General features: G+C 42.6%; 2 protein-coding genes across 7 annotated transcripts in view; one reads left to right on the forward strand and one right to left on the reverse strand.

Annotated features, from left to right (window-relative positions):
• The window catches only part of SLA (Src like adaptor), a 28,933-nt gene extending 17,057 nt beyond the window's left edge, over positions 1 to 11,876 (forward strand). Inside the window, exons 4-8 of the mRNA XM_069957086.1 lie at positions 2,310 to 2,396; positions 3,051 to 3,154; positions 5,815 to 5,946; positions 9,652 to 9,784; positions 9,947 to 11,876. Of these exons, the coding sequence (XP_069813187.1) occupies positions 2,310 to 2,396; positions 3,051 to 3,154; positions 5,815 to 5,946; positions 9,652 to 9,784; positions 9,947 to 10,172 (682 nt within the window). The 3' untranslated portion in view covers positions 10,173 to 11,876. The remainder of the gene's footprint in view (positions 1 to 2,309; positions 2,397 to 3,050; positions 3,155 to 5,814; positions 5,947 to 9,651; positions 9,785 to 9,946) is intronic.
• TG (thyroglobulin) overlaps positions 1 to 24,876 on the reverse strand; it is a 135,036-nt gene that overhangs the window by 51,188 nt on the left and 58,972 nt on the right. For all 6 annotated transcript variants that reach the window (XM_069957077.1, XM_069957079.1, XM_069957078.1 and 3 more), the window contains 10 exons: positions 24,719 to 24,830; positions 24,042 to 24,121; positions 22,089 to 22,232; positions 20,912 to 20,980; positions 17,381 to 17,515; positions 17,103 to 17,267; positions 16,559 to 16,760; positions 14,368 to 14,461; positions 13,585 to 13,744; positions 13,143 to 13,336 (listed from right to left, as the gene is read on the reverse strand). In XM_069957077.1, the coding sequence (XP_069813178.1) occupies positions 13,143 to 13,336; positions 13,585 to 13,744; positions 14,368 to 14,461; positions 16,559 to 16,760; positions 17,103 to 17,267; positions 17,381 to 17,515; positions 20,912 to 20,980; positions 22,089 to 22,232; positions 24,042 to 24,121; positions 24,719 to 24,830 (1,355 nt within the window). The remainder of the gene's footprint in view (positions 1 to 13,142; positions 13,337 to 13,584; positions 13,745 to 14,367; positions 14,462 to 16,558; positions 16,761 to 17,102; positions 17,268 to 17,380; positions 17,516 to 20,911; positions 20,981 to 22,088; positions 22,233 to 24,041; positions 24,122 to 24,718; positions 24,831 to 24,876) is intronic.

The following is a 24,876-nucleotide window of genomic DNA, read 5'->3' on the forward strand; positions in this document are numbered from 1 at the left end:
GTAGTAGTGATTATCTGGAGTAGTAGTAATGTTATTATTAGCAGTGATATTAGTAATTATTGGAAGTAGTAGTGATTATTGGGAGTAGTAGTGATTATCTGGAGTAGTAGTAATGTTATTATCAGCAGTGTTATTAGTAATTATTGGGAGTTGTAGTAGTGTTATAATTAGTAGTGATAGCAGATATTATTGGAAGTAGTAGTGATTATTGGGAGTAGTAGTGTTACAAGTATTGCTGCCTCTTTCAGTGTCTATTGGAGAGATACAGATGTTATAGTAAATGTTATTATTGCTATTATTATTAGCTGTAATAGTTCTTACTAGAGATGAGAGAACCCGGAGCATGCTGGAGTCCATCCGAACCCGAACGTTCTGCATTTGATTAGCGGTGGCTGCTGAACTTGGATAAAGCCCTAAGGCTATGTGGAAAACATGGATATAGTCATTGGCTGTATCCATGTTTTCCAGGCAACCTTAGAGCTTTATCCAAGTTCAGCAGCCCCAGCTAATCAAATACCGATCGTTCGGGTTCGGATGGACTTGAATCCGAACCCGGTTCGCTCATCTCTAGTTCTTAGTATTTCTAGTAATGGTGTGAGGATAACAGAGCCATCTATATAATGTATACACTATTCACAGTATGCACTGAGATTGCTAGGCATCCGATCACTGGGGCCCTCTCCTAACAATGGGGCGTCCCATCGGGACGGGGCGGGGGATGGGAGATCCATTTATTCTCAGGGAACCCCTAGATGAGATGAATGCAGCTTTGGTGGCTCCATAGAGAATGAATGGACATACAGAAGATTGTGGGGCGGCTCTTACCAATCTCTTAATTCTGCCTTATCCCACAGATACTGTAGATGGGTCCTAACTTGTCAACATAGGAATACCCCTTTAAATTATAAGCCTATTTTTTCTAGAACATCAATGTCCAAATTTTACATGGAATTCTGGTATTTTATTAAAAATCAAACCCAGAAAACACAAACTTAAAGATTTTTTTTTTTTTTTTTTTTTTATTTTGACCCCCATCCTTGTGTGTTGTGGATTATCCAGTGAAGTTAGTAGTAGTAGATGTCATGCAGATTTTGACTAGTAATCCCCAACCAATTCTCTGCAATTCCAAGCCTCTGCTATATCTATCTGTATACTCTGTATATGAGGCCCAGGTGGGTTCACATAGATATATGGGGGGATGGGGGGGCTAGATAATAAAAGCAGCAGAATCACACAATGGAAAATCACTTTCCTGTAGCTGAGAAAAACAAAAAACCTCAAAAGGTGTTAATGCAAATCTGATCTGAGAAACTCAAACTCACCAAGACCCAGCCCAGAAGTGACGGAAGACGCTGTGTAATAGTATATAGTATATACAGTAGTATCATACACTGACCAGGATGGAGATCTATACCAATAAACTGCAGGGTTATTTGTTCTCCATTTACACCCAGAGCTGCATTTATAAATCTGCTAAATTCTTCACTTTTTAATGTCGCCCCCTGCTGGTTGAGTTTCTCTGTTTGTTCTGCATTCAGGGAGTAGATTAAAGGGGCACTCCACAGAAAATCTTTTTCTTTCAAATCAACTGATATCAGAAAGTTATATATATTATATATTTGTAATTTACTTTTATTAAAGAATCTCAAGTCTTCCCATACTTATTAGCTGCTGTATGTCCTGCAGGAAATGTTGTTTTATTTTCAGTCTGACACAGCGCTCTCTGCTGACATCTCTGGCCGAGAGTCTTGGTTTCCTATGAATCCCCATAGAAAACCTCTCCTGCTCTGGACAGTTCCCGTCTCTGCCAGAGGTGGCAGCAGAGAGCAGTGTGTCAGACTGAAAATAAAACAACATTTCCTGCAGGACATTCAGCAGCTGATAAGTACAGGAGGATTTGAGATTTTTTTAATAGAAGTAAATTACAAATATATTTAACTTTCTGACACCAGTTGATTTGAAGGAAAAAGTTTTTCGCTGGACAACCCCTTTAAGATGAGAATAAAGAAAAAGAAAGAACCAAACCCGACCACCCTGAGCTCCCTGGGGGTCCTCTCATCCAATGCATGGATGCATGGCTCATATACCCACCAGCTGTAGTCTGATATAGAAAGGTGCTGCACTACAGGGTGCATCATTACAGGTAGAGGAGCTGGTCTCAGTGCAGCTTTGAATGTGATTAGAGAAGAAAAAAAAATTACAAAAATTTGGTTCTGTACAGAATAAAGTTTTTGCAAAGTTACTCAACACTCAAAAAAATTTCACAAATGGAACAAAGTGATAATGTTCATATTTCCTTTCTTTTCCAGCGAGGGAGGATGGTGGAGAGTTGTGTCCCTCAAAACTGGTCGGGAAAACTACATACCGTCCAAGTGTGTGGCAAAAGTCTATCATGGGTGAGTACAAAGCCGGAGAAGAAAACTCTTAAAGGGGCCCTCCAGGGGGAGAAAAAATTATGTCAACTGGCGTCAGAAAGTTATAGAGATTCATAAATTACTTCTATTAAAAAAAAAAAAAAAAAAAAAAAAAAATCTTCCAGTACTTATCATCTGCTGTATGTCCTGCAAGAATTGGTGGATTCTTTAAAATCTTACACAGTGCTCTCTGTTGCCAACTCTGTCCATATCAGGAACTGTACAGAGCAGCAGCAAATCCCCATAGAAAACCTCTCCAGCTCTGGACAATTCCTGACATGGACAGAGGTGGCAGCAGAGAGCACTGTGTCAGACTGGAAAGAATACATCACTTCCTGCAGGGCATAGAGCAGCTGATAAGTACTGGAAGACTGGAGATTTTGTTGAAATAGAAGTAATTTACAAATCTTTATAACTTTCTGACAACAGTTGGTTTAAAATAAAAATATAAAAGCTCTGGAGTACCCCTTTAAAGCAAACCTGTCATAATCTGAAAAAGTATCTTATGATCCAGTCCCTCTTTCCTACACCAGTTGTTTGGAACCCCCCTTAGAGCAGGATCAGAAAAATGAAACCTGATTGGTTTATAGCGCAGAGCACGGCATGATGGGTAAACTTGCTGCTTTTACTTTCCAGGTGGCTGTTTGATGGAGTGGGGAGGGAGAAGTCCGAGCAACTATTAGAGCTTCCAGAAATGAAGACCGGATCGTTCATGATCAGACAAAGCGAAACGAAAAAAGGTAACATGGCAAAAGTGCACTTAGAATTCAAAGGGATACTACTGTATTAGAAAAACATGGCCACACCTGTCTGCAGGTTCTGTAAAGCAAATAGAGTTGTAATATCATACACAATATGTGGACACTTAAAGGGGTTATCCATCTAAGAGCTGAAAAATGAAATGCTAGCTGGTCTTACTCACCAGGTCCCCCTGAGTATTTTGAGCCGTCTCCCATCTTTTTAGTTGCTACCGTTCCTGGGTTACAAGTTTTTCTAATAGCCGATCTATAACCAAGATGGCGCCGGCCAGGAAACTACATCTCCCATCATGCATCTCCCTGATTGGTCCATTTGTGTACTCACCCCCTTAGCTTTCTTTCCTGCACGATGCTGTCATTACTATTGCACAGTAAACACAGGACAGTTTTTTTCACCGATTTTGCATCACATCACCCTAATATGTATTCCATACTAGCTGATGATGTAGCAGAGCTGACACGCCTGGTGTAGCTATGTGCTGCATAGCGGACATCTGTTTCCTGGGGGTTGGGGGTGTAGTTTAGGTTTAGATCTCTGCTTGCTGACTGTGAATGAAAATATTCTAGTTCCATTCAGATTCTAAGAACATCCATAACACTTACAATATGCAGAGCTGTGACAGATACATATGCCTGCCTGCATTCACTGACAGCAAGCAGAGATAGAACTATAACATTTTATATTACAGAGACCTAGGCTCAGGGACACATGTAAGTCTATGGAAGGAGCACTATCACTAGTGAACAGGTGCAAGTCAATAGACAGCGAACCCAGCCCCCAGAGAGGAGATCACATGTTTTGTGTCTACAAGGGGAGGGTGGGGGAGGAAGCTGAGCGTGGTCTGAGTGGACATAGAGAAAATTATTTTAGATGTCCAGAGCGTGTATAAATGAGAACAAAACAGGGAAAGGGTGCTAGGGAAAGATAGGTCTACATATATATTAGACGTAGGGTGGGGGGGGGGGGATTGTTTAGAATATTGTTTTTGTTACCCAGATAACCCCTTTAAGAAGAACGCAGCCCTGTTTTCTAACCCTAGACAACCCCTTTAAGTTGCAATGTTGTATATGAGAATCCTCACTCAGATTCACCTAACAGAGTGAATGAATGGAGATTATCAGTGATGAGCGAGTACTAAAATGCTCGGGTGCTCGGTACTCGAGACAAATATCTCCCGATACTCGAGTGCTCGTTTCGAGTAACGAACCCCATTGAAGTCAATGGGAAACAAGTGCATTTTTGCAGGGGACCCAAGTTCGGTAGAGGGAACGTCGTGTGAAAACCTGTGGACCTCAGAAAATGATGGAAACACAACGGAAACGGACAGGAAACAGCAGGGGCAGCATGTGTGGATGCCTCTGAGGCTGCCTACTGGCACCATTATGCCTAATTCTGGGCAACCGCTGTGGGATACAATCTGTTGGTGGCTGCACCTATACACACTCTGTGACACCCCTTTACACTGAACAAGCAGTAGTGAACTTAGATATGCCTTGCGTAAAAAATACAGAAATCAGGAAATATTGTAGAGGGCCCAATAAAAAACTACTGAGCACTTCTTAGGCGTGTGTATGCAACACCTAATGCCCCCTTTCTGCCAGCAGCCGGTCACCACAGTGTGCTGGTTAAATCGTGGTAGCAGCACTGCAAGTCCCAGCCAGCAGTCTGTAGTAACACTATTTAAAAACGATTTGAAGCCCTGAAAAGGGCTGTTTGTTTGTATTGCTAGTATATACCCTGCCTACTGGAACGCTATATCCTACACTGACACTCTCCCTGACCAGCAGCAGCTCTGTCCCTGATCTCTCACAGCATGCGTCTGAAGCGAGCGCTGCCGGCGCCGAGTTTTATATGGCAGGGTCATCTGATCTGGCCAACCAATCGCTGCTATCGACATGTATGGGTCCCACGTCATCGCAGAATGTACCAAAGAGTCTCCTGCATGTTTATTGGCTGAGAAAAAGCGCCCAAACTTACAGGAAACGGATGATGAGATTTTATCGAGTATCGCGAGATGCTCGTCCGAGTAACGAGTACCATCGAGTACCCTAATACTCGATCGAGTACCAAGCTCAGAAGAGCACGTTCGCTCCTCGCTAGAGATTATTCCAACTAGACATCCCTATTGAGATTCTATATGAACAAGCAATGCTGGGGGGCTGATGATGTGAAAACAAATCATATTGATGGGTTCAATGGCGCCCCCTCTGTTCTATTTATACCCCTGCACATATATTATAGTATTATAGCAGTGAGGTTGTAAGGCTGCGTATAGTCATGGCTGGGGGAGTAGATGAATAAGTAGATGGTGTTTGCTGTGGTTATATAGAACATGTACAGTCATAATGTAAGTCTTGCACGGTGGTCTGGGCCAGGTAACCACATGAATGATATTAAAAGGGTCCTCCCCTTTACCGACCACATAAAGTCACTTTCAGCACCGCAGTCCGTGTACGTGATGCCAAAAATAGTGACTGGTTATGACCTGACTGATGGCTCCAATGCATCTGTATTATTGCTGCCAAGTCTATTGGGACCCGAAGTCCTATTAGCCCCCATCCACCCATAAGGAGAAATATTAGTGATTTCAGATGCAATCACACAGCGACTAATGGTTATGCCGTACTTTCCTTATTTACAGGAACCTATTCATTATCTGTCAAACACAGACAAGTGAAACATTATAGAATCTTCCGGTTACCAAACAACTGGTATTATATCTCTCCAAGGCTGACCTTCCAGTGCCTGGAGCACCTGGTCAATCACTATTCAGGTAAGCAACAGAATATAGCAGTATACACTATTTTTTATGGTTACTGACCAGTGCTAATGTAAGCATCATCACCCTGCCCCCTATGTACAATAATATAACTACTATAATACTGCCCCCTATGTACAAGAATATAACTACTATAATACTGCTCCTATATACAAGAATATAACTAATATAATACTGCCCCCTATATACAAGAATATAACTACTATAATACTGCTCCTATATACAAGAATATAACTACTATAATACTGCTCCTATATACAGGAATATAACTACTATAATACTGCCTCCTATATACAGGAATATAACTACTATAATACTGCTCCTATATACAAGAATATAACTACTATAATACTGCCCCCTATATACAGGAATATAACTACTATAATACTGCTCCTATATACAAGAATATATCTACTATAATACTGCTCCTATATACAGGAATATAACTACTATAATACTGCTCCTATATACAAGAATATAACTACTATAATACTGCTCCTATATACAGGAATATAACTACTATAATACTGCTCCTATATACAAGAATATAACTACTATAATACTGCTCCTATATACAGGAATATAACTACTATAATAGCACTGTAGAGAAATAGAGTCTCGCACTCACCAACTTCAAAGATGCGGGTGGTTTATTTCAGACACATCGGAGCTGGTGCAGCAGGGAGAGGGAAGGTGGAAAGGCAGGTGCGTTCACAGAGGAGCAACAATGTTTCACGCCCACTGAGGCGCTTTGTCGGGCTAGGAACAACGTGTACGTGAAGGGGAGGTGCATATATACAAGTGAACAATAAAGTTACAAAAGTATCAATAAAGTTACAATGCAGATAAACATATGGCAAAACATCAAAGGAGGGTATTAAGATCGTTCCTCTCATTGAGGCCACAAGGTCCTGTAGCGTCTAACCGCATAATCCATATAGTCTCACGTTTGAGAAGGAGTTTGAGCCTATCGGCGCCTGTGGTCGGGGGATTAACCCTTTCAAGGCCGATAAAACGGAGTTGCTTCGCGTCACCGGAGTGTGTGGACCGTACGTGTTCTATTAGCCGAGGAACCCCCTTGCCCGTGCGCACAGAGTACAAATGCTCTTTAAACCTAGTCCAGAGGGGACGTTTGGTTTTACCAACATAGTACCTGTGGCAAGGGCAGAGGATGGCATAGATAACGTGGGTGGTCCTACACGTAATAAAATGGCGGATGAAGCAATCCTTGCCCCCTAAATTAATGAAGGCAAGACACAGCATCTGGGGGCAATATTGGCAAGTGCCACACCGCTTATTACCTTCCGGTAGACAGCGGTCGAGCCAGTTCCCTGGTCTGGTGGCCTGACCTTCTTTCAGAGCATCTGCTATAGTCCTGTTTCTCCTAAAAGTAACCAGTGGCTTACGATCCGCTACTGTTTTCAGGTCGCTATCCTGCTGCAATAGAAACCAGTGGTTTTTAATGATCTTCATCACGGTGTCATTAATACTGCTATTCTGTAATGCAAAAGTGAATCTTTTAGTGTCTGCACTAAAGGTTTTTTTGGGGTGGCCGCTGGGTCTGGAACGGGTAAGGGAGGATCTTTGGCGGGCATTAGCTTTGATGAGGGCTTCCTCCACTAAAGGTCTGGGATAACCCCTGTCTAGTAGACGTGATTTTAATGCAGCAGCCTGATGCTGAAAACCCTTCTCGGTGTTGTTAATGCGCTTTAAGCGCAGCATCTGACTGAAAGGTATAGAGCTTTTCACTTGAAGTGGATGAGAGCTGCTAAAATGGAGGAGTGAATTCGCAGCAGTTTTTTTACGAAAAACTGACGTATGGAGACCCTGAGCTGAGGCCTCAACCATAACGTCCAAAAACTCAAGAGAAGCGCCACCAAAACATGAAGTAAAAAAACATATTACACGTGTTCTTCTCATTCAAAAAAGTGACAAACTCATTAAATTTAGCAGCTGAATTATTCCATATCACAAAAATATCGTCGACATAACGGTGGAATGAAACGATATCTGTGATAAATGGATTACATGGTGCAAAAATGAAATCCAACTCAAATTGTGCCAGGAAGAGATTGGCGTACGTGCAGGAGACCGGCGTGCCCATCGCAGTGCCGATCTCCTGCCGATACCAATCTCCCCTGTAGGTGAAACAGTTATTGCCAAGTACAAATAATAGAGAGTCCCGAACAAAACGTCTGAAAATAAGTGACTTGCCCAGGCGATCGAGGACGCGATCGACAGCCTCCACACCCGCATCATGTGGGATGCGGGTGTAGAGGCTCTCGACGTCCACGGAGGCCAGGGAGTAGCCTGGGAGCCAGTGGGTACTGTCCAGAACCTGCAAAAAATCGTTAGTATCCTTAAGGTATGACACAAAACATGACAAAATGGGGCGTAGGGCCCAATCAAGATATTGAGACAAGCCCTCTGTCACTGAGCCGACCGCCGAGACGATGGGACGTGCATTTAGTGCAGACACTAAAAGATTCACTTTTGCATTACAGAATATCAGTATTAATGACACCGTGATGAATATCATTAAAAACCACTGGTTTCTATTGCAGCAGGATAGCGACCTGAAAACAGTAGCGGATCGTAAGCCACTGGTTACTTTTAGGAGAAACAGGACTATAGCAGATGCTCTGAAAGAAGGTCAGGCCACCAGACCAGGGAACTGGCTCGACCGCTGTCTACCGGAAGGTAATAAGCGGTGTGGCACTTGCCAATATTGCCCCCAGATGCTGTGTCTTGCCTTCATTAATTTAGGGGGCAAGGATTGCTTCATCCGCCATTTTATTACGTGTAGGACCACCCACGTTATCTATGCCATCCTCTGCCCTTGCCACAGGTACTATGTTGGTAAAACCAAACGTCCCCTCTGGACTAGGTTTAAAGAGCATTTGTACTCTGTGCGCACGGGCAAGGGGGTTCCTCGGCTAATAGAACACGTACGGTCCACACACTCCGGTGACGCGAAGCAACTCCGTTTTATCGGCCTTGAAAGGGTTAATCCCCCGACCACAGGCGCCGATAGGCTCAAACTCCTTCTCAAACGTGAGACTATATGGATTATGCGGTTAGACGCTACAGGACCTTGTGGCCTCAATGAGAGGAACGATTTTAATACCCTCCTTTGATGTTTTGCTATATGTTTATCTGCATTGTAACTTTATTGATACTTTTGTAACTTTATTGTTCACTTGTATATATGCACCTCCCCTTCACGTACACGTTGTTCCTAGCCCGACAAAGCGCCTCAGTGGGCGTGAAACATTGTTGCTCCTCTGTGAACGCACCTGCCTTTCCACCTTCCCTCTCCCTGCTGCACCAGCTCCGATGTGTCTGAAATAAACCACCCGCATCTTTGAAGTTGGTGAGTGCGAGACTCTATTTCTCTACAGTGCTATTTGCTCCCCTTTTGTTTAGCCTCTGCACCGCAACTCAGTGGTTAGGACACCATCGCTCTCAGCCGCGTATCTCCTATCCTGTATATCCTTACGTAGTGTTCCCATTATCAGCTAGTGCCGGACGCTTTTCTCTCCCCACTATAACTACTATAATACTGCTCCTATATACAGGAATATAACTACTATAATACTGCTCCTATATACAGGAATATACTACTATAATCCTGCCCCCTATGGTAGAATAAGGATCGTCTATAGGTTTAACAATATTGCACCTTTGTATTTTTCTCAGAGAGTGCAGATGGCTTGTGCTGCGTCCTCACTGCCCCGTGTCTCACCCAACAGTCGGTGAATATTCCAGACGTGAGGCAGGAAGTGCCGGTTATGAGAAGAAAGAAGCCGTTTAACTGGAGGAGTATGAAGAGGTAAGTACTGGACGGTCCCTGTAATCATCACCTGTAGCTTCTATTCCTAGCACACTGTAACAAATTACAAACTCAGCTAAGCGTCACTGATCATCACAGCTCTGCTACCACTGTATATGCAGATATACCCTGATACTCACATGTGATATCCTTATTTCTCAGGATGTCACTGGCGACAGAAGAACCAGAACATTCCGTAGAAACCGACGACTCTTTCCTGAGTTACGGTCTGAGACAAAGCATCGCCTCGTACCTGTCCTTGGCGGAAGAAGAAAGTTTCTCCATTAAAAGCAATGACGAGAACAGGAAACGGACCCGTAGGAGTTGCATCTTTTCTCGGAACAGCGTCATTTCTGACCGCTCGAGTTATACGGAAGGTTACAGATGAGGAGTCCATCATGAGAACTCCGGACCCTCAGCAAGTGCTGCCTGTCACCAGAATTTACTATGGCTGCTCAGAAACACCACGTTACACTATCCAAGCGCGAAATTTCATCCCGCCACCGTGAAGCTTCCAATATATTTATATACAGTATGTTCAGAATATTGGGCTATGTGCGAAGTAGGAGCAAGGGCAGACCCCCACCCCCCATCCCCACCCCAATCCCGGCAGAGGTCACCTCTACAGGACTGTCCTTACAGATATATACAAAGCCCTTATATTACATGCATGGCCTATGGGCAGGAACTATGGTTCACAATTAGGTACAGATTGGATTTCGAGATGTAACGGTTTCTATTCACTGATAGAAAGTATTTTATTTGCATAAGTAGAAAACCCCTTGAGGGAGAGTCCATGGACTGGTTAAGGTAACTGGGGAGGCTGCTACTGCCACAATCTATAAAATGCCAAAGAGAAGATAGGGAGACCACCAATCAAACGGTCTGCTAACTAATCCTTAGATTGAAGGACATATGATCGAAGGTTTGGGCGACCATCTCTGGGCATGGAAGGGGATCTTATTGGGTATCTTAAAAAAGGATTTATGAGTTCACTATGGACACTTTTCAAAATAGTAATCACTTTGCAGGTGACCAGATGGATTATAATTTTGTTCCCCCAAAAGGAGTTAATAGAGAGATCTACTTTGAGAAGAATACCCACCAAGCTACATGTCCCAGTTGGCCCATTACCATATGACATCATGCTTCTTTCTGGGATTGCAATGAAAGATCATAAAAAATACAATATGCATGGAAATGGTTGTTCACCTTTAGTCTTTCAAGACCACCAGTTCAGAATTTATACCATCCTATAGTCACCATTCTCACCAATGTGACCCTAAAGGGAAAGGACTCTATTGCGATGGGTTCAATGAGGTCATATCTCGTCTCCAAAGGTGCAACCATGTTGGCACACAATGAAGTCGGACCTGGGCCATAGTCATGGGAAAGAAAAGAAAATGGGTTGCTGGGATCCCCAACTACAAAATGTATGGGGCCTAGTGTTAAATCTGATCCATATTGATCATTTTGGTGATGGCTAGGCCATTTTGACACAATAGACGTGAGTTTTAGTTCAAGGAACCTTAAAAAAAAACAACTCATGTCTATGGCCATCAATCACGACCGTTTCCAAGAGGAAGAGGACAGGAACTGTATTTTCCTGTTCCAGGGTGGGCAAAGTGCGGTGCATGGACCAGGACTGGGGCCTGTTTTTGCTATGGTGCCCCATTGTCTCTGGTTTTAAGAACAACCAAAAAGGACTGGGGGAATGACCAGGGGTGTCATCACAATGCTGACAAAACCAATTTTGCCTTGGATAGTCCAACAAGGGAGGCCAGGTTTGTCCAAACCCCGCTCAAAAGTAACTGTGTTGTGGTGGTCTCGGGCTGGTTCATGCTTTTTATATTTTTGCCAGTATGGATCATCCTTGGGTATTTACCAGCCTTTTAACACAATTACTACCACACTTACTGCCAAATACACATTATTTATTCACTAAAGAGATTACCGATCTACACAATACTCCACGTTTCAGCCATTACTTTCTATGTCTACACATAATGGACCATTCGGGGCCACAATGTAAAACTATTTAAAATTGCTTGGAATTTTGTGTCTTATATATTGTTCCTCTGTACAGAATAAAAAAAGGAATCTCTTACCTATCATCTCGTATTCCTTCCTAAACCTGTGGATTTACCAAGTAGACAACCTACCGGCGGTGGTATGTACCTAGAATCCGGCTGTGTACAGAAGACACCGCCTACAAAAATTCCAGCAATTGAGAACGAACATTTTTTATTATACGGGAAATCTAGGAAATAAAACCAGTGCTATCATCCAATACAACCAATTGGAATGTAGTTCTGGTTGGTTATCAAGACCATGTCCGCCATTATCAACTCCACACAACACAACATTTCTATTTACTATATGAATAGTCATCAAGCCTTGTGCCCACACTGAAAGAGGCTGAAGAAAATTGTACAAATCTGTCTGCTTTTTTCCAAAAACAGCAACACCTCTGACCAGGGTTTATAAGTGGTATTGCACTTTAGTTCCATTCACTTCAATAGAGCTAAAATGCAATACCAGACACAACCTATGAACAGGTGTGGCGCTGTTTCTTGAAGAATTTAGCCATATTTATCTATACATGCTAGATAGATGATACTAGTTCTACTTTTATCGGGCATCATGCCCACAACCTAAGGATGACCAATAGAGGGAACTTTGGTTTTATGACATTAAAAAAAATTATGGTTTCTATAAAATACTAAAAACACATAGATCCCATAGTAGTTTAATAGTCTACTTTTAGCGCCTTTGTGCCCTTAGCTGGTCACTGTAACTTCAAAATGTGCAAAATCGAATATTTGTTTTTAAAAAAATATATATATATTTTTTTTTTTGTAGATTATCACAGATTTTCAGATTTTCTATGAGGAGATGGACACAAAGGTGACAATAAAATTAATTTTCTATTAGAGAAGCAATAATACAGCAGTGCTCCCTGTTTTGCCTGTTTTGGCAACAATTCTGTCCACTATCTCTATCCTAAATCCGGACAAACATATTTAATGGTTAGAAATCTAACAAGTCTGCTCCTTTCCAGAGAAAATTAGGACCCTATCTGCTTTGAGGCAAGATGAGTATCTCGCCTCAAGTGGCAGAATGGAGAGTCCCTGAGGGGCAGTATGTCCTATGGAGTGCCTGTAACCCACACTTCATGCCATCTCCTAACCACCACACATCTGTTCACCACTGACTCTATGACTTGCAGATGGCAGCTCGACATCGAATATTTTCTCATCTGGCATCTAGTTTTATATATACTTTTCTATGAACAGCTGAAGATTTGTCACAATGCATCAGTGCATCATACATTCTCATGTAGTCGGCAGTCTCTTACCATGAGTGCAGCTCTTCTAATGGGTTTTGTCTCTGGCAACAATAGGTGAATACTAGCCAGGTCAGCGCCTGCTCGGTCAGCGATAATAGTGATCTGTTCAGGGTCACCTCCGAAGTAGGCAATATTTTCCTGGACCCATTTTAGGGCTGCGGCCTGATCCAGTAGACCCCAGTTTCCATTGGGCACGGTGCTACCTGCAATAGTTGAATCCCATTGATAAGAAGAGCATCTAATCAGAATCTGTCAACAAAAACCCAATATTCCGAGGGACACACCACACATCGGAGAACAATTTCTTGGGAAATTGGGTCCAATGGCCACTCACTTACATTGGCCAGTCCCAGCTATGGATTATGATGCTGCCGCACAGGTGAGTCAACCAGGTTTTTAGGGTTGCAGCAATATCACAGTTATGTTGCAAGAAGACAGTCTAGTGTCTTACCAGGGCTTAAGAATCCAAAGACACCAACTCTGTAACCAGCAGTGACCACAATGACATCTCCTATGGCCGCCAGGTAAGAGCCGTCCACAAATGTCTGGCCATTTTCAGCATAGTCTTTGGGGCTATTGTGGAAATACAGCAGGATTGGGGTGCCCGGTCTCTGGAAATACAAAAAGAGGAGGAGGATGGGGATCATTACAGGAGAAAAGAGACAAGAACCGATACATTGCTTACACTGCACTCGGCAGCTTCAAAAGAGAACCTACTGGATCACACTACAGACAAAGGTGTAACATGAAGCTCCTGGGCCCCCAGAATCTGTAACAGGGGCCCCTTCCTACTTGAGACAGTTATAATAATGGTGGCTTATATGGTAAAAAGACACTAAGCCCCCACAGGTACCAAGGCCAGGATACAGCTGTTACCTCAGCACCCCCTACGGCTAAACAGTGGACTCCTAACTGGTACATTGGAGCAAACTGGTGGGACAAAAGAAGATTTGAAACCCTCCGATGGGATAAGCATTAGGTCATGATTGGTTTTCAGCCACTGACACTGAGACTATGTTCACATAATAGTTTTTTTAGGTGTATTTTATCTCCGTAATTTTTTCTCATTGAATTACACTTAAGATCTTCAGATAGGCCAAGGTCCCACAGATGACCCTTGTATCTATCAGACATTGGACCTTTGAGACAGAAGGTCCATCAGTGTACTGCATCGGTCTGAGAAGCTCCACTGCTGCCAAAATTCAAAAAACACCTTGAGGATGAGAACACTTACAGAATTTTGTGGGACAAACAGGTTTAGGTACAGGCAGTCCTCGCTGACTGATGAATACTGAGCCTTCCCATCTCCGGGCTGCAGACAGCTCGGCCTACAGAGAACCAGAAATACAAAGAAAGTAAATTACTGTCCCCAACATGAAACATAAATTCTCAGCATAGACTCAGGACAATCATTGTATAGAAGGTGTCATATCCTTTATGTTTCAATATCTCATAGTTTTTGAATCCCTATAACAGTTTTTCCCCAAAAAACTAAGGTAGCCAGTCTATGCCGCAGTGGGGGAACTGGAGAAACCATCAACTGTTGTGTTGCCATTGGGATTTGAACACTGTCTAGGAGTGATGTTCAGGATTTGATCAGTTTTGAGTGCTGATGAAGTCTGGAGCTAGGGTGCTAGTCTTGGGTCTGCTGAAGTTAGGGTTCTGGGATGCTAAAACGTAGGGCACTATAGTGTTGGAGTCTAAGGTAAGATGAACTTTGAGTCTGGGATCCCATGTTGCTATGGTTGATTGTTGAAGTATAAGTATTTGAATTACTGAGGTCTGGGGCCTGATGGGTCTTGAGGTGTGGGGTCTTCTGAGTCTTAGGCACAAAATGAAAGGATGAAGTCTGAATGTAAGGCTACTGATGAGTCTTGAGAGCTAAAGTCTGCAGTATGATGGGTCTTGGTTCTTGAGGTCTGGGGTCTGATGAGTGTTGGGTAGTGGTTAGCAGACCTGTAAAAATGTTCGGGATCAACAACGTTAATCCGAACCTCAACGCTCTGTATTGGATCCCCCACGGCTGCAGAGGTAGCCTGCAACCCTAGGGCTGCATGGAAAACATAGATATAACCTATGGCTGTAGCCATGTTTTTCAATTTCCAGGGCTCCCTAGAGCTGTATCAAACGTCTGTAGCCACAGGGAATCAAACGCAGAGTGTTTGTGTTTGGATAACATTGCTGAACCCAAACATTTTGACAGATCCACTCAACACTAGTCTTTGGTGCTCTTATTCTGGGTTGATAAGTCTTTAGCCCTGAAGTACAGTAATTGATTAGTCTTGGGAGCTGAAGTCTGAGGTCTGATTTATTCTTGGTTGTTGAGACCTGGAATCTAAGGACTCTTGCATGTTGACGCCTGCAATTTAAGGACTCTTGTTTGTTGAGGCCTGGGATCTAAGGACTCTTGGTTGTTGAGGCCTGGGATCTAAGGACTCTTGGTTGTTGAGGCCTGGGATCTAAGGACTCTTGGTTGTTGAGGCCTGGGATCTACGGACTCTTGGTTGTTGAGGCCTGGGATCTACGGACTCTTGGTTGTTGAGGCCTGGGATCTACGGACTCTTGGTTGTTGAGGCCTGGGATCTACGGACTCTTGGTTGTTGAGGCCTGGGATCTACGGACTCTTGGTTGTTGAGGCCTGGGATCTACGGACTCTTGGTTGTTGAGGCCTGGGATCTACGGACTCTTGGTTGTTGAGGCCTGGGATCTACGGACTCTTGGTTGTTGAGGCCTGTGATCTAAGGACTCTTGGTTGTTGAGGCCTGAGATCTAAGGACACTTGGTTGTTGAGACCTGGGATCTAAGGACTCTTGGTTGTTGAGGCCTGGGATCTAAGGACTCTTGGTTGTTAAGGCCTGGAAGTTAAGGACTCTTGGTTGTTAAGGCCTGGGAGTTAAGGACTCTTGGTTGTTGAGGCCTGGGAGCTAAGGACTCTTGGTTGTTGAGGCCTGGGATCTAAGTACTCTTTGTTGTTGACACCTGCGATCTAATGACTCTGGGTCCAATGTACTAAACTGACTTGAACAACAGAACCCAATAGTACCTGTATTACTATCCTTAATGTTTATTTCCCATGATGCAAAGGCTTTCAATTGTGGACGTGTCCTCTATAGGAAGGGGTCGGGATATGACTGAAAGATATCATGTAGCAGCCCCCTAGTGTAATAAGACTTTCTCCATCTGTGCAACCACATGGACCCGCATGTTATGTGTAAGTCACCAGAGTTTCCAGCAAGAGAACTTATCAGCTCAGTAGTTGGGGACGTTATTGTGTTACAATATTAACAGGAACCTGAAGTCTTAATCTAGTTACGGCAAAATCAACCACAGACTATTTCCAAGAAGACAATACATTTAGCTTGTGTCATACAGAATACATATCCAAAAAGAGCAGGCCCCGATGGGTAACAGGACTTCTACCTCACCTGATATAGGTGGCGTTCCAGGTGCCTGTCCAGGTATACGGCTGAGGGGGATGGAATCGGTTTCCGCCAGTGGGTGGAGCCGCGTAGGGAAGGCCCAGGAATTGATTGACATTCTTGATATCGGAACCAATGAGAACGGATCCAGGTTTTCCCACAATGCCTCCTTGTGAAATGGTCAGTGAGGTCACAGGACGTGTAGGAGCTAAAATTGTGGAGTTTCCAAAAATGGTTGACTCATTGGGGGTAGATTCTGGCTAATGGATACTAATCCCCAGTCATGTTCCAAGGCTCTTAAAGTGGCGGCTCAAACCCGCTCCATACTCCCTTCATATGCCATGAAGTAATAATACATCAAAGTACTTAAAGTTAAAGGACCCTTATAATAACGCTATATAGTTCCACATAATATAGAAATTCAAATCCTGATACACTGCTAAATAATACTAGTACTACACAGTAACAGGCGGGATATCCTATTGCTGCTATCGGGGATACTGTATATGTCCTGATCACCACTTATATATCCGTCCATCGTATACTGCACCTCTCTTCCTGTAGATGAAGATTGCCAGCTCTCGGACCATGAGTTGACAGCGAGGACCGCTCAGACTATAGTAACAGGACTGGGTTTCTGGGTAAAATGTACATTTTATAGCTCTTTGCTGAACACTGATCGCCATGGTAACGCAGGATGCGGCCTGGTCACATACTGAGGAGAAAGGATTATATATATATATATATATATATGTACATGTCTAAGTGGTCAACAACAATATAAACTATAATTCTACTGCCACATAGTAACAAGGTAATAAGATATACCTGATAGACAATAACGCTGAGCAGAGGAAAGTGTCATCGCTGGTGTCTGATCTATCTGCACCGAGTCATAGTCAGAGAGGGAAGGATCAAGGAGTAGAGAGGAGGTGTCCAGGGTGATCCAGGTGTCCATAGACACTGTGAGATGACACAATGATAAAACCAGCAGAATAGTGAGTGCAGCTCTGGGGTATAATACAGGGTGTAACTCAGGATCAGTACATGATAAGTAATGTATGTACACAGTGACCCCACCAGCAGAATAGTGAGTGCAGCTCTGGAGTATAATACAGGATGTAACTCAGCATCAGTAATGTAATGTATATACACAGTGACCCCACCAGCAGAATAGTGAGTGCAGCTCTAGGGTATAATACAGGATGTAACTCAGGATCAGTACAGGATAAGTAATGTAATGTATGTACACAGTGACCCCACCAGCAGAATAGTGAGTGCAGCTCTGGGGTGTAATACAGGATGCAACTCAGGATTAGTACAGGATCAGTAATGTAATGTAATGTACACAGTGACCCCACCAGCAGAATAGTGAGTGCAGCTCTGGAGTATAATACAGGATGTAACTCAGCATCAGTAATGTAATGTATATACACAGTGACCACACCAGCAGAATAGTGAGTGCAGCTCTGGGGTATAATAGAGGATGTAACTCAGGATCAGTACAGGATCAGTAATGTAAGTGAGTGCAGCTCTGGAGTATATTTATAAAGTGTGGTTCAACTTTTGATTAGCTTTAAAGGTTTACTATATATTTTCAAGCACTTTTTTACGATTTTCTCTAATGTGAAAAAACTCCATGATGCTCAGTCATTTCTATGAAAGTTGGAGGTCAGATGTGAACTTTCCAATATTGATTTAAAATCTCTTAACATGTTAAATGAATAATATTGTTTTATTCCTAGACGCGTTTGTATCTGAGTATATAGTATACACACCCTTTGACTAAACAGGTAACCGTCTATAGCCTATTGTATAGCACTATGGTGCATTGGAGCAGCATGCAGCAGTATATCAGCATCTACATAGATTACAGTTCTTACATTCTTCTGCCTAGTTTACAATTCAGTCAGACCACTATTGTCCCGGACTCTGGGTCATTCGTGGTCAGGCTACAGCTGAGTCAATAAAAACATCAAGGATAAGGTGAAAATGGCAGCTGGCAGCTCCTAACATGTGTCTGAAAATAGCCACAAAGGTATCATTTAGTGTCTGTAATGACAGAAGCTGCAGAATAACAAACCTATAACTGTCAGCAATTTTATACGACTCTTCCGCTGAAATATACGGCAAATTACAGACTGGTACAAGCTGTTTATAGGTGCGGAGTCCTCTATTACGGAAGGGGGGGGTGAGAACAGATGTCTATACCGCCTGATTACTAGTCTACCGTAACAAGGTCATGGTCACTTATCATCCGACTCCTAAATGTAAGTTACACAATTCACACTAGATTCCACTATAAATAATATTGCAAATATCCAACTATAATACTGCTTCTATATACAAGGCTATAACTTCTATAATACTGCTAATATATACAAGAATATAACTACTATAATGGTGTATGGCAGGTATAGCTAGCCCGCACTGCTGCCAAAACAGTCCCCTAGTGGATAAGATGATAGGGCATAGGATGTATAAAAGTGGAGACAACGGGGTGCTTAGACGAAAAGGCAGATGTAGTATACTGTAACAGGAGAAATTCCAGCACTCAGCGGTCAGCGTCTTCCAAGCTTTATTACATAGAAAGCCATGCAGGGAGGGGATGGTGGATCAGTGGAGGTGCAGGCGCATCACTACTATAATACTGCTCCTATATACAAGAATATACCTACTATAATACTGCTCCTATATACAAGAATATAACAACTATAATACTGCTCCTATATACAAGAATATACAGTACCTACTATAATACTGCTCCTATATACAAGAATATAACTACTATAATACGGTTCAGGGAAGAAAAAGAGTGCTGCACCTCACACCTATGGCTGACACTAGTGCCCCCAGGCTAAATAAAAAACACATCAGAATTTTGTGTATGAATTGATCAAGCCATACTGCCCCATGTACCATCGTGCAGGTATCTGATAGTGAGTGCACATGGTTTTAATCCCTCCTGTCTTTTCCCATTCTGTCTGCAGCAGCTATGGTGAGCGCAATACCTCATCCAGACTTGTGCTGTTTGGGGGCGACCTTCTCCGCTGGCGGTGCTGGCCGGGTTCTGGTGTGGTGTTTTTGGGTCTGGTCCTGTGGCATGGGGGTCGCAGGGCCGTCCCATGGCCCCCGTTCCCTGGCTGTGCACGCCTGCGGGGTTGGTGGCCACTGACTGGCACGGTGTGGACTTAGTGTAGGGACCCATGTGTATCAGATACCTGCACGATGGTACATGGGGCAGTATGGCTTGATCAATTCATACACAAAATTCTGATGTGTTTTTTTTTTTTAGCCTAGGGGCATTAGTATCAGCCATAGGTGTGAGGTGCAGCGCTCTTTTTCTTCCCTGAATCATAACTACTATAATACTGATCATATATACAACAATATAAGTACTAGAATACTGCCTCCTATATACAAGAATATAACTACTATAATACTGCTCCTATATACAGGAATATAACTACTATAATACTGCCTACTATATACAAGAATATAACTACTATAATACTGCTCCTATATACAAGAGTATAACTACTATAATACTGCTCCTTATACAGGAAATTAACTAGTATAATACTGCTTCTATATACAGGAATATAACTATAATACTGCCCCTATATACAAGAATATAACTATTATAATACTTCCCCCTATATACAAGAGTATAACTACTATAATACTGCTCCTATATACAGGAATATAACTACTATAACACTGCTCCTATATATACAAGAATATAACTACTATAATACTTCCCCCTATATACAAGAATATAACTACTATAATACTGCTCCTATATACAAGAAAATAACTACTATAATACTGCTCCTATATACAAGAATATAACTACTATAATACTGCTCCTGTATACAAGAATCTAACTACTATAATACTGCTCCTATATACAGGAATATAACTACTATAATACTGCTCCTATATACAAGAATATAACTACTATAATACTGCTCCTATATACAAGAATATAACTACTATAATACTGCTCCCTATATACAGGAACATAACTACTATAATACTGCCCCCTATATACAGGAATATAACTACTATAATACTGCACCTATATACAGGAATATAACTACTATAATACTGCTCCCTATATACAGGAATATAACTACTATAATACTGCTCCTATATACAAGAATATAACTACTATAATACTGCTCCTCTTTGACAGTTCTCTGCTGAGACACCAGTATCTTAATCAGGAAGAGGGCTGCTTTGCTCCCTCTATGTATGCATAGAACATGAGTTATATGATGGAGACCTATATAGCTATATAAGTGGATTATCTCTATAACTGATATAATACAGGTATATAAATATATTATATTGTACCTTCTGCTGCTGCATTGGGGAATATATCAGCAGATGGGCACAGTGCAGGAGTCATTGTTTCCTTGTCACCTGCAAATAAGAGAGACAAGAAATTAATATGTATACATATATATATACTGTATATGGTCTGCAGTCATGAAGGGGTTAACTAAAAGGGATGTAATGCAGGCAGTAGTAATATAACACATAACACTGGACCCCGGAGCTGCTGACACTCTGTAACATATTCCATGTCCTGAGCTGTGCAGCATCAAACACCGCAGCGCCTGTAGTCTCGGCCTCATGTCCGGCTCCAGGACGCTGAATCACTCGTGGAACACATTACAGGCTCCGGCCTTGGTTTGTTACTTGCGGAGTTTGGTCTCCTTCGTTTAGAAAAACTGGGAAATTTCAATATTTTTGGTGGCAAACATAAATGACAGGGGTCAGAACTAATGTTTTTTTTTTCCCAGCAGACGCAAATGAAGGATTGTTTTTTGCGGGACAACTTTTACTTTTTAATGTTATCCTAAGTATTAGCACATCATGTAACACACTCTCACGGTTACATTCTGAGGTGGATGGAACTTTTTGATTCCTTTTTCCCCCCCCCCCCCCCCCATTTATAGAATGTGATGTGACCAAAAAACAGCAATTCTGGCTTGGATTATTTTTAGCTCAGCCTATAGGAGGAATCAATGTTTCTATGGATAAAATTTAAAGGGGTTGTTCACAAAAAAATATTCCTTTAAATCGGAAAGTTATATAGATTTGTAATTTACATCTATTAAAAAATCTCCAGTCTTTAAGTACTTATCAGCTGCTGTATGTCCTGTAGAAAGTGGTTTATTCTTTCCAGTCTGACACAGTGCTCTCTGCTGCCACCTCTGTCCATGTCAGGAACTGTCCAGAGCAGGAGAGGTTTTTTATGGATTTGCTGCTGCTCTTGACAGTTCCTGACATGGACAGAAGTGGCAGCAGAGAGCACTGTGTCAGACTGGAGAGAATACAACACTTCCTGCAGGACGTACAGCAGCAGATTAGTACTGGAAGACTGGAGATTTTTTAATAGATGTAAATTTTAAATCTATATAACTTTCTGAAACTAATTGATTTGAAAGAAAAAGATTTGGGGTGAACAACCCTTATGGAAAAATATATACCCAAGTTATACAAAATGTGCAATAGTTATAGTTACCCGGCTTCTGGTACCATCCAAATGGCAAAGCTTCCATCCCTTTGTTTGATAAAGTGCAGTTAGATACACGCCACGAGCCGCCATCTCTATCCGCACAGGACTGCACCCCCAAACTGGACACCAGTAAGCAAATCCTCTCTGCTCCTGGAAATAAACCATGAGGTCAGTACACAATGTAAGGGGTCATGTTATTCCTTGAGGAGAGTCATAGAGATGTGTGGAGATTTAGAGGGATTTCAGGCTTCACTGGGGATTCTGGGAGGAAGGAAAGCGGCTCTGTGATGCCTGGTGGTCAAAATATTATGGGGGAAAAATTCTAAAATCTCTTATCTGGAAAAAAGAAAAAAAAAATTGAGACTGAGGAGGTTTCTGAATATTTACAAGTAGGGGAACGAGAAGCGTCTGGAAGGTGAGGGCAATGAGATATCCTCTTAAAGGGGTACTCCGGAGAAAAGAGATTGTTTTTAAATCAAACGGTGTCAGAAAGTTATATAGCCATGTAATTTACATCTACTTAAAAATCTCCAGTCTTCCAGTACTTATCAGCTGCTGTATGTCCTGCAAAAAGTGGTGTATTCTCTCTAGTCTGACACAGTGCTCTCTGCTGCCACCTCTGTCCATGTCAGGAACTGCAGGAGAGGTTTTCTATGGGGATTTGCTGCTGCTCTGGACAGTTCCTGACATGGACAGAGGTGGCAGCAGAGAGCACTGTGTCAGACTGAAAATAATATAATTTACAGATCTGTGTAACTTTAAGACACCAGATGAATTCCCCCCGCCCTCGGAGTACTTCTTTAAGAACAATATTCCAGCCTCACATATTCCATGTATTACTGATTCTCTATAATAACCGGATGTGTAATTCACCTGCAGGATAAAAAGATGAAAAACCGACATTAATAACATTTTACTGCTGGGAGCAAAGTTCCACATAAAGAATGAGGCGGCTTTTATATCAGCGGCTAGAAATTCTGCAGAGGTAAAAAATGTCTCTTTAGCTTCAGAAAATGAGTAAAAATCTTATCTGGAAAATGTATTTTCCCTCCTGAAAATAGATATAAAACTCATTTATGGTATAAGGAAAAGTTCAGAAACTCTGTATAATAGATTGTGTTTCATTTGGCATTACTGTCAGGATCTCTGCTGGCTGTCAGTGAATGGGGATCATCCTGTTTACATACAGAGGCTGAAACCCTCTCCTGACTCCATACAGTACATAGACAATCCTCTATGGTAATAAGTGAGAAGCAGACATCTCCCTCCAGCCTAGACAATCCGCTATGGTAATAACTGAGCAGCAGCCATCTTCCTCCAGTGCGGCAATGTATCCGGGTAAGTAACTTGTCTACAATGGTTACAATTGTAGCAAACCCAATAGATTGTACTTTAAAAATTAAATGTTTGCATAAATCAGTAGTTTATGTGTCCCTTCCCCTTGTCTACAGTTTGTCTTATAGTGTTCAAAAACATTATAAGTTCCCCAAAAATGTGTCTAGTTTAGGTAAAAAAAACTGTAATTATTGAGCAGGAGGGGGATGCAGCTGCAGTTCTCCCATTTAACACTAAACTTTATGCTGTGATAGGGAGGGGAGAGGAGATGACAGGGCTGTAATTTCTCTCTCTCTCTCTTTCTTTCTCTCTCTCTCTCTTTCTATGAGAGACTGCATGCTCAAAGAGAGGAGGGGGATGCAGCTTCAGTTACTCTCTCTCCGTCCATCTGTCTGTGAGACGGCATGCTCAGGAAAAAGGGAGGAAGAAGAGAAGGGATGTGCAGCTGCAGTTTCTCTCTCCATCCGTGTCTGTGAGACTACATGCTTAGACAGAAGGGAGGAAGAATAGGGAGGGGAGGTGCCGGTATCATATGAGAGAAGGGAGGGGGCAAATATAGGGAGACACATGACTCTCCCGGTGTGGACCATAGCTCTTTCATGACTCCAGGACCTGTCCACCTACCTTGTATCCCAGCTTGCTGGATGTATCCAAACCCTCGACAACATGGATCGGCATCGCAGTGCAGCTCACACTGGAAAAATCTGAAAATAAAATAGTTACTTTTATTTATAATCTTCTCCACTCATTATCCACACTGCTAACACCATGGGAAGGGGCAAAGTCAGCATAGTGATCAGGTGACCTCTGAGGATCCAGCTTCTGCCTACTCTGGGGTCACTGTAGGTGGAATGAGACTTTACATGGTAGCCATTACATGAATAGTCCTCCATATACTGCATGGACAGGCCGGACATCACATACTACTCAATGATATTATTCAGTTAGATCGGTGCTCTGCTGGAACAGCCTGCCTCAGGCAGACTGTATTATCAGAATTACTATGGCAGGCACAGAAGTCTAGTAAAGGCCTCAGGATGCCTGATCGGTCCCGAGCTTATGCTGTTGAGGTGACGATTGGGCAGCACCTGAGAGACGCTGCACAGGTAAGCCATTTAAATGCTGTGATCGCTATTGATCGTGCTATTTAAAGGGTTAATTAATCAATATCTTATGTTGTCCCCCTGGGGTATATAGACTATGGGGGTACAACGCATGATGTGTAGGTGCAGCACAGTGTATGGTCGCAGTCCTGTGGGGTACCAGGCCTAGAGACATTAAGGGGCACACATGTATCTCACCCGTTGGAAACACTTGTCCCAGTCACTGCTATCCGGTTTCTCACAGATATCCCGGTCAGTGTGCGGTATGGGATGAGACTGTAGAAATGCTTCACCTTATTCCCAAGAGTCCCTGTACAAGACAAAGAGGTCACATAATGCCCGGGTTATAGCGGGAT

This window comes from Dendropsophus ebraccatus, chromosome 2 (genome assembly GCF_027789765.1).
Source record: "Dendropsophus ebraccatus isolate aDenEbr1 chromosome 2, aDenEbr1.pat, whole genome shotgun sequence".
Classification (NCBI taxonomy): Eukaryota; Metazoa; Chordata; class Amphibia; order Anura; family Hylidae; genus Dendropsophus; species Dendropsophus ebraccatus.